Source organism: Orbicella franksi, chromosome 12 (genome assembly GCF_964199315.1).
Source record: "Orbicella franksi chromosome 12, jaOrbFran1.1, whole genome shotgun sequence".
Classification (NCBI taxonomy): domain Eukaryota; kingdom Metazoa; phylum Cnidaria; class Anthozoa; order Scleractinia; family Merulinidae; genus Orbicella; species Orbicella franksi.
In genome coordinates, this window is record NC_138156.1 from 2,288,754 (window position 1) to 2,297,855 (window position 9,102).

The following is a 9,102-nucleotide window of genomic DNA, read 5'->3' on the forward strand; positions in this document are numbered from 1 at the left end:
GTCTTGTGCAAAAGCTAAGTCGTCTTCAATTTCCTAAATGAGGATACAAGACACATAAAGCAAAACAGAATTATTGCAATTCTTGCATTTTATTCACAACTAGTTTAGCATTTCATCCAACATGACGACCGTAGATAACATTATCGTAGGCTGACAAATCTTCAAACAATTTTTCAATTAACAACATGCCCTGAAAACAGCAATAATGAACAAAAGACTGCACACAAATGGAAGTAACTTGTGTTCAGTGATCATGATCCTCATCTTCATAGCCTTCAGGCAATGCGTTGGCATGAGGGTTGTGGAACAATGAATGGTTACCATCACCCCATGGGAACGCCTGAAAAAAAAAAAAAGATTACTTCTCTGAACAAATGGGAATATAGAGAAAGGTGGACAAGGAATTACAAAGATTTTAGTGCTTAGCAACTAATGGGGTCCAGGGCTGTCCATAAGGGCCACAACCTATAGCACCTATTAGAGCTGAGCAAACTTGATGGGCCCTAGTTTTTACAAGTGAACTTGGTCGTAGTTAAACAATTCACTCATTAAGTAACAAGTTTGTTACGGATGTCAAAATCAAGGCTAGGGTACAGCTGAATCAAAAGTTACTGACAGCCCTGTGGAGAGTATGAAAACAATATCAAGAACGCATGATTCAAATGTAGATTCAAGGTTGGAAAAGCACATTGAAACGCCCTGAAGGAATTGATTTTTGCAATTGGCATTTCAAAATGTTTTACATGAGCCAGTTAGCACTGTGCTCAGTTTAAAGTTGCTTGGATCAAGTCACAACCTAACGATAGCTGCCAGAGACATACATCACAAAGTTATGCTATTTTTCACATCTTGACCCCCAGATCATCATTCTGTAAGGAATTTGCATTCCCTTAGCTTTCATGAGGGCATGCAGCTTACTGTAACGCAAAGGTAAAGTCTGCTTGTGAGCCAAGTGGCCCATCAGGGCGGTGCTTATCTCTGATTTCTGTAGTATGAAATGACTAGGAGCATTTCCACTTTCCCAGGAATGGGAAACAATATCCACAGCCAGGGAATAAACCTGAGCCACTTGATTCAAAGTCTAGTGCACTAACCATGAGGCCACCGTATACATGAAAACATGTACGAAGGAAAGTATTTAAACAAATTCTTCACCAACCTTTTTCCTTAACCTGAGATGAGTATATGGTACAAATTCCGGCCTTGGGTGAGTGTGGTGCTCTTTCTCCTTTAGAACAGCATTGTAAGCACACAGGAGACAGCCAGGGATGGCAACAAAGTAGGAAATCAACTTCCAGGTCTTCATAGTTGCTAAAAAAAAGACAGTGAGAAACAAAAGAACATTTTGAGGCTTTAAGTTTCAATTACCCATGCTATCCTTACTTGAAGTATTTGTTTTGTTTGTTTGTTTAAATGACATGTCTGAAAATTAAACTACCAAGCTTGAAGCTACGGCTAGCTAGGTGAATCACATACTCCATATACTTTCACAACTTTAGCTGACTTTATTTCTAGCTAATTATGTTTCTTGTCCTCAAAGTGCACTTGAGTTAGCATTCTGCACTGAGATCCCGACATGCATCCAAAACTTTTGCACAGAAATTGTGTGTATACCGTAAAGTGCCCCTTATAAGCTCCCCCTAGTTATCAGCCCATCTACCTGTAAACCAAAAATACATCCAGTTATAAACCTCCCCCCAGATACAAGCCCCACCCTAGCTTTCACTGTTTTGAATTTGTTTTGATATGACGTGTTAAGCCCTGGCCAAGCAAACTTGCAAGTAAAAGGCAAGTAGCTCCAAGTCACCAAATAAAAAAACATTTCAAGGTAGACATGTCCTGTGTTTAATTGACTAATAAAAGGTTAATGGACGTCACTCAACTTGTGTTCACTTGGGTTGGGTGGCCAAACGGTGAAAAACTTGCACTGACTTGGGTGCAAATTTGATCTCAACCAAAGTGAGTGCAAGTCTTCACAAGTCAACGCAAGTGCACGCAATGCCTGGCCAAATGGAGTCGCAAGCAGGCCCAAGTTTTCAACTTGCATCTACTCATGAGTCCATTTGGCCAGGGCTTTAAAGCTTAATTACCAGTAAATGAAAAAACTATTTTAATTAACATGTCCAGCTATAGCCCATTTCGAAACAGTTTTTTTTTAAATTCCTATTATAAGCCCCCTCAGATATAAGCCCCTCTGTTTAAAGCCCATCTAAAAACCCTTACGAAGATGTATAAGCAAAGGGCTTATAAGCGGCAGCTTACGGTATGACACACTCATCAGACTGATCATATAGAAACAATTTAAAAACGTGAAAGAAGACAAAACGTACATCTATTGGACTGATTTGACATGTTCTGCTATCACGTAGCTCATTTTAGATTGACAATAATAGCTTTAGTAACCACCATCATGTGTTGGTTTAAATTCGGAGGTGTACTTGGATCAGTCTACAATACTCATCCAAGTTATGGCGTATTCGTCACAAATATTAACGTCACAACTTTTTGTACAATTTTTAAAGGAAATTAATCGATAAGATTACTTACATTCAGCATGTTTTGATTCAGCCAACTGTTTCGCCACAAATGAAGACTCTTGCGAAGCCTCAGCAGAGAAAAATCTCTTTGAAACCAAGTTCAATCGAGAAAGTATGCGCGACGCCATCTTGAAACTCTTCGAACGGGCGCTGATAGTGTCGAACTGACCTCTGGGATGTTTTCGCGTAGATACAGACAGACCAATCAGAGCTCGCGATGTATTGCACCACCAAGAATTTCTAAAATGGTGGTTTTAGTTTAAGCGCACTGGTTGTTTTTCTCTGCAGCAACTGGTTGTAAGAATCAATCGTATAATGGATTATTTAGAAGAGCAAAGAGAGGAAGTTGAAACCCTGAAGTCTATATTTCCTGAGGAATTCTCGGAGCTCAGTGCTTTCCCACCGGCGTTTATGATCAGAATTGATGACCTCAGCATTTCCTCTTCTGTGTCATCTCTTCAACTAAAGATTTCACTTCCGTCAAAATACCCGGAAGAAATCCCTTCCATCGAGATACCAAACCGCTCGAACGCAATGCCAAAAGATTTTATAGAAGAGCTCATCAGCTTCTTGCGGCGTTCATGTCAACAGTTTGTTGGAATGCCAATGGTGTTTGGTTTGGTAGACTCAGCAAAAGAATGGATCAATGAAAATGCGGGAAAGTTCAACATCATTGGAAAAGATGAAACTGTATCGCTTGAGAATGAGGAACAAGTCAGTGATCAGGACTCAGTGAACTTTCAAAATGTTAAAGAGAAGCTAGAAATGATGAATGTGAGGGGTGGAAGATGGGACTTTGTCATTGGTCTTATTGGTAATTTATTATTATTATAGTATTTTTGGGGGGGGGGGAGGGGAGGCGGCGGCTGGGGCTGGGGCTGGGCAATTTTCTGGGCCATGAATTTTTATCTCAGCTTTAGTTGTGCATGTTTTTTTGGTGGGCAATAGCTTGTGCATCAAAAATAGGACCTGGATAGTAGAAAGCACTTGCTTGATTTTTTTTTCCAGCAGTTTTTGCTGTGCAGAATTTTTGGGGTAAATTACCCACCCCCGCTCAAAAAAAATGACCCATCCCTTAAGACTTGGATTAATAGTTATGCTAAAATATTCTTATCAGTAACAAAACTTGTGTTTCTGAATGATTTTGTAGGAAAACCTTCAGCTGGAAAATCTACATTCTTCAATGCTGCCACTCACCAAAATATGGCAAAGATAGGAGCCCACCCGTTCACAACTATTGAGCCAAATATTGGCCAGGCATTCTACTCAATACCGTGTCCATGTGCAGAGTGGAGCCACAGATGTCAGGCACAGTATGGTCACAGTGCTCTAGGTGAAAGGTTTGTTCCAGTCCTGCTCAAAGATGTGGCTGGTTTAGTGCCAGGTGCATGTGAAGGAAGAGGTCGAGGAAATAAGTTTTTGAATGATCTGCTGGACGCTGATGTGCTTGTTCATGTAATTGACCTGTCTGGACAGACTGATGAAGATGGAAAGCCTACTACAGGTATTATTGATGTGGATTAGAAATTACAAAGTTCTCAGTCAGTAGAAGCCGTCAGCTGGTGGAATTCCACCAGCTGTAAAGACAAATGTTCCGGGTATTAAAATATGCACACATTTAAAAATAAATTGAGATTTACAGACGGAGACATTTCACGAAGAAGATAATATTTAAAAAGGTGAAACAGCACTACTTGTTCAAGAGTTACCCTAAATCTCTGAAATCAATGAGATGCTTCAAAGACTGATTACGCTGCCTGTGAAAAATTCTTCTGAGAACCCTGAATTAACCAATCAACATGCTGAAAGGAGAAATGTTCCTAACAAATGAAAAAGGTTGACCAGCATTCTGACAATTAGAATTTAAAGGAGGATATTTCAAGACAACACCAATTTTGTGTGGACTTTGCACTTCTTTTGCGTGCTTTAATTCTATTTGTTTTCTTTGTGAGAGGGGAAAGATTGGGTACTCTAAAAAGCATGCTCAATACCCATGGTTTAGTGGTTTAATGTACAAAACCTTTATTACAGTGATTTTGGTCTTTTCTTACCAGAATATGACCCCTCAAGAGATGTGGAATGGATTCAAGAAGAACTTCACCGATGGATTTATGATAATATCATGGTCAAATGGGATTCTATTAGGAAGAAACCTGCTAAACTCTGTGACATGTTTACTGGGTACCATACCTCACAAGCACTGATTCAGCTTGCTTTTGAGTCTACAGGAATAACAGACAACAAGCTTCTTTCAATTCCTAAGATGGAAAATGCTAATGCTGAACTTTTGGTGCACAAATTAGTTGACAACTTTTTGCGACTACGCTTTCCTATTCTTTTAGCTCTCAACAAAGTTGATATTTCTGGTGCTGTCAATAATCTGGCGAAATTTCAAGAACAGTTCAGTGACATGATAATGGTGCCAGTTAGTGCAAAGAGTGAGTGTATTCTTCAGCAGAAGTGTAAGGACGGTCTTATATCATACCAAAGTGGAGCCTCTCATTTTGATTTCAATGCTCAGCAACAAGATACAAATGACAAGTCTGAGAAAGAATTAAGGGACATAAAAGACAGCATTCTTCAAGTCTTTGGAAACACTGGTGTGCTGCAAGCCTTGTCACAAGCTGTGAAACTGCGATCACCAGTCTATGCATTTCCTGTCAGTTGCCTTGACACCTGTCAATCAATCAGTGTCATTACAAATGACAAACCCCAAATTCTCAGGGACTGTATTGTTTTAAAACCAGGTACAACAATAGGACAACTCTTTGACATCATGCTTTATCCACCAGTTTCTCTTCTTGCTGGAGAGTATGTGAGGGCAGAAGGGGTAAATTCAAAAGGTGTGAAAAATGTGTTACATAAACAAGATGCTGTGAATGAGTCGAACCAGATTGTCAAAATTATGAGTACCAAGAAAGCTTCATCTTCAACAAAGACAAGAAATTAAAAATATTATATATTTATCCACTGGATTAATTTTTTTTTCACAACTGATGTGGATTAAAAGAAAATAGTGTTGAAAAACTCATTAACTGTAAGCAGTATTTTTAATGGGTAATAAATTTCAAACATTGATAACAATAGATGGCAAGACAGACATGTAAAAGAAAATTGAACAACTGGCTTTCCTAGGTAAATAGATAATAGGGGAAATATAATAAAGATTATTTTTTGTAGGTTAAATAGTTAATATGAATTGTTTTTTTTGTGCAAAGTGTGAAGTAAAATGACTATTTTTAAATGATAATCACTAAAGATTATTAATGTGTGACTTAAAATCTAGAGCTCATTTCTTTTCTTTGCTTCCTAATAATTCTTTCAAGAAGAATTCTTCTTCTGTGTAAAATGTCAGTCCACAATTTGCCGCAAATTCCTTATCACTTTTGCCATGATCTTTTCCCCTTCCAGCTGCATCACCAACAAAGAAACTTTTCTTTTTATCAACTTTCACATCACCATTACAGCTTTGGCAAAAGAACTCCCACATTCCTGTGCTGGGCTTACGATAGGCATCCTTTGATGTGGCCACAAGTATTTGGAATGGGAGATCCACCTGGAAAAAAAGCGTAATGGACCAGGTTCCAGATACGTTTTCAAGGCAGTGTGTCGATAAGAAATTCCAGTGGGTCAATTCCCATTGCTCCCACCTAATCATTATAAATTTCCTCTATTAATTTGTTGTGTCATGTAGCTGACCTTGATGAGTGTTTGACCCCAGACCCCTCACTTATCTGGAACACTGAATGAAACATCTAAATTATTAAGAGATTAAGAATAATTTGTTCTCCTTGCTATTATTTTATACAATGTCAGCCATCATTTGTCACTGGGTATTAATCACTCAGGCATGCAAATACATGGAGAGGGCTATGTATCAGAAGCCCTTTGCATGAACTGTCAGCCTCTGATACTGGGTAATAACTATCAGTACTTCAACAACATTGTAAGTGGGTAATGAGCTGCTTAGCTGTTGCCATTGGTACTTGGTATTGGCAAGTACCATAGGTGTACTGTGCATCATATTTTTTCCTTGTGATTGGAAATGTGGTAGAGCATACTCTCCTACTAATGTTTAACAAAATAATATATTACATCTTGTATATGAATCTCACCATTCTGAACTGAACACTGTTTCTTCAACCACAACCCTCTAATAAACTGAGAAAAAAAAAACTGAGAATTTTTTAGCTACCTTTTTGACAAAGCCTGTGAGTCTTCCTTTCTTTTCATCTATAACCTTTTGTTTTGATGCCTTAGCTTTACGTATTGCAGCTTGATTGGTGAAGATAACAAGTTTATATCCATCCTTGTGAAGACATGTTAGCTTCTCTATACAGTTTGGGTAAAGTATGGACCATGCATCAGGTCCATGTTTGAATAAAGATGTCTTCGCTAATGTGCCATCAAAATCAAAACTTGCAATTTTCTCTGAATGCTGGATTTCCTGTGATTCATAGTAGAGTAAGGTTCCTTTCCACTTCCAAGAGGCCAGTGAATTGCCTGTTTTATTGGACTTGGAAATTTCATGGCCCTTCATTTCCATTTCTAGAAAAAGTGCAAGTTATTATTAAAATAAATATCTAATTTAATTATGCCAAATCATACATGCAGTTAAACAATGACTCTTTTCAGATCTGTGACAAATATAGACTACCCAAACTAATCCACTCAGACACCTTTTTTTCAAATCTATGAAATACCTTGTATCTACAACCCTCTGCCCACCAAAACATATCACCCAAAAAATTTATGACCCTGAAGTAACCATCAAACTTCCACACTTCATGTTAGATATATATTTTATGCTCTCTGCCCTCAAGGGCACCACAGACTGCTATCATGCACTGCTGTACATAACATACTTCCCATGCAGCAAGCACACAGCTAGCAACCAGACAGTGGTGAGCTGGAATTATGCAGCAACTCCACTACCATCCCCACAAAAAGGAATTTTACTCAGAAATCTGAGCCCCAGGTTAGGAATGGTCCAATTTTTGCAAGGTGAGCTGGAACTTTATCCCATGTTGCCCTAAGTGTATTTCAGCCAAAGCCTTCCTTTGAAAAGTCAGACACCGCATAAAATTATACCCACCCTCTTTCCCCTCCCTCGATCGCACTAAACACCTGGTAGGGGACTCCCATATGAAAAGGATGAGTGTGCTCATCAGAAACTTTGAAAAGAACCCCTAACAGGTACAAGATCCTGTTTTGTGGGCATGGCTTGAAATGTTTTTCATCCCTAAGAGCTACCAATTCTAAAACAAATTATCTGCTGCCATATTTTTTCAGCTCATACCCTAAAAGGTACAGCCAAAACTCCTGCTATAGAACTTTTGAGGCTGAACACCCTAATTGCCAAAACCGCATTTTTAAACCCCAAAAGGCACAACGGGCACCCCCCCCCCCCCCTTGCCTCTGGCTAAACATTGATCACTGCATTAATCAGGCCACAGGTAAAGATGGGCAAAGGTTTTGTTTGGTTACTGAATAACCATAACAAAACGTATGAAAGATTCAAAAGATGGCTGTCACCTGCCAAGTAAACAGCAGTTCAAGCTAAGCTCGAGTCTGAAATTTAAGGTCATTCTTCACATTTACATTGCACATCCTTACTGTGCATAATTTATGGCGTCATTAGCGCGTGCTCGTGCACGCACATATTGAAAACATGACGGATTTGCCTTGATATTGAGCTCTGTCAGTTGAAAAATGGTTCTAGCTCACAAACGAGCACAGGCACCCCAATTTTTTTCTAGTCATTGTAATCAACTAATCATAAGCTTTGCGTGAGAAAAGACTAATCTAATTTCTATTGCTGAAAATTGAATAAATAAGAAAAATAGCAGACACACTGTGGTCTTTTCTATTTTGCAGTCGGTAACCACGTCAAGAAATTTGGTTCAAATTTTTAATCAAGGATTTAGCTTTCTGCCTGAATCAAACTTAAAATGTTTATTTGTGTTCGACACAATGCATTAACTGTAGTTTAATGCGTATTCTTTTGAGTCTGGGTTCACAAAGATTTTACAATTACTGGGAATGCGTTCTTATAACAAGCATCAAATAATGCCAAAATGGGGCATTTTCAATGCCTCACTGCTCCTTAATGAGCATGGGCACCCCCCTTTTTTATTTCAAAATTGAAGTTATAATATGACAAATATTCGGTGGACAGAGTTTGAACAAAACCCTATTGTAACTTTTATTTCAGAGGAATTACCTTAATAAAGCCTAAGGACCGGAACAGGTAAAAGAATACCTACAATAGTATAGTAAAGCTAAAGAAAGCCAAGGCAATGCATCTCAACAGTCTCTTACCTTGGTTAGGTGCTCTAAAGAATCTTTTGATGCTATGTTGTTTGCCGTCGTTTGCATCCTCCTCGATTTCCTCTATTTTTCTTTTCACTGATTTTGAACTACCCCCTATTTTCGCCATCTTGATTTGCGGGCTCAATATTATTGATTTCAGCGGTTGCCATCATGACCACCCGTGATGTAAAACACATGCAAAATGGAGGAATCGTGAACCAAACACACGTGTGGTAGTCAATGGAGAAAATCC

At 38.7% G+C, this 9,102-nt stretch overlaps 3 protein-coding genes across 3 annotated transcripts; 1 reads left to right on the plus strand and 2 right to left on the minus strand.

The window, feature by feature from the left end:
- Positions 1 to 78: 78 nt before the first annotated feature.
- Positions 79 to 2,676, minus strand: LOC145463249 (cytochrome c oxidase subunit 6A, mitochondrial-like). The gene is made up of 3 exons (XM_081446985.1): positions 2,548 to 2,676; positions 1,160 to 1,311; positions 79 to 340 (listed from the first exon to the last, which is right to left on the minus strand). The coding sequence occupies exons 1-3, from the start codon at positions 2,663 to 2,665 to the stop codon at positions 245 to 247; spliced, it is 366 nt and encodes a 121-aa protein (XP_081303111.1). The 5' UTR covers positions 2,666 to 2,676; the 3' UTR covers positions 79 to 244.
- Positions 2,677 to 2,801: 125 nt separating this feature from the next.
- On the plus strand, positions 2,802 to 5,808 carry LOC145463238 (uncharacterized). Its single transcript, XM_081446974.1, has 3 exons — positions 2,802 to 3,351; positions 3,688 to 4,041; positions 4,592 to 5,808. The coding sequence occupies exons 1-3, from the start codon at positions 2,853 to 2,855 to the stop codon at positions 5,485 to 5,487; spliced, it is 1,749 nt and encodes a 582-aa protein (XP_081303100.1). The 5' UTR covers positions 2,802 to 2,852; the 3' UTR covers positions 5,488 to 5,808.
- LOC145463247 (uncharacterized) lies at positions 5,541 to 8,979 on the minus strand. The gene is made up of 3 exons (XM_081446983.1): positions 8,859 to 8,979; positions 6,733 to 7,085; positions 5,541 to 6,093 (listed from the first exon to the last, which is right to left on the minus strand). The coding sequence occupies exons 1-3, from the start codon at positions 8,974 to 8,976 to the stop codon at positions 5,827 to 5,829; spliced, it is 738 nt and encodes a 245-aa protein (XP_081303109.1). The 5' UTR covers positions 8,977 to 8,979; the 3' UTR covers positions 5,541 to 5,826.
- Between the last annotated feature and the right edge of the window lie 123 nt (positions 8,980 to 9,102).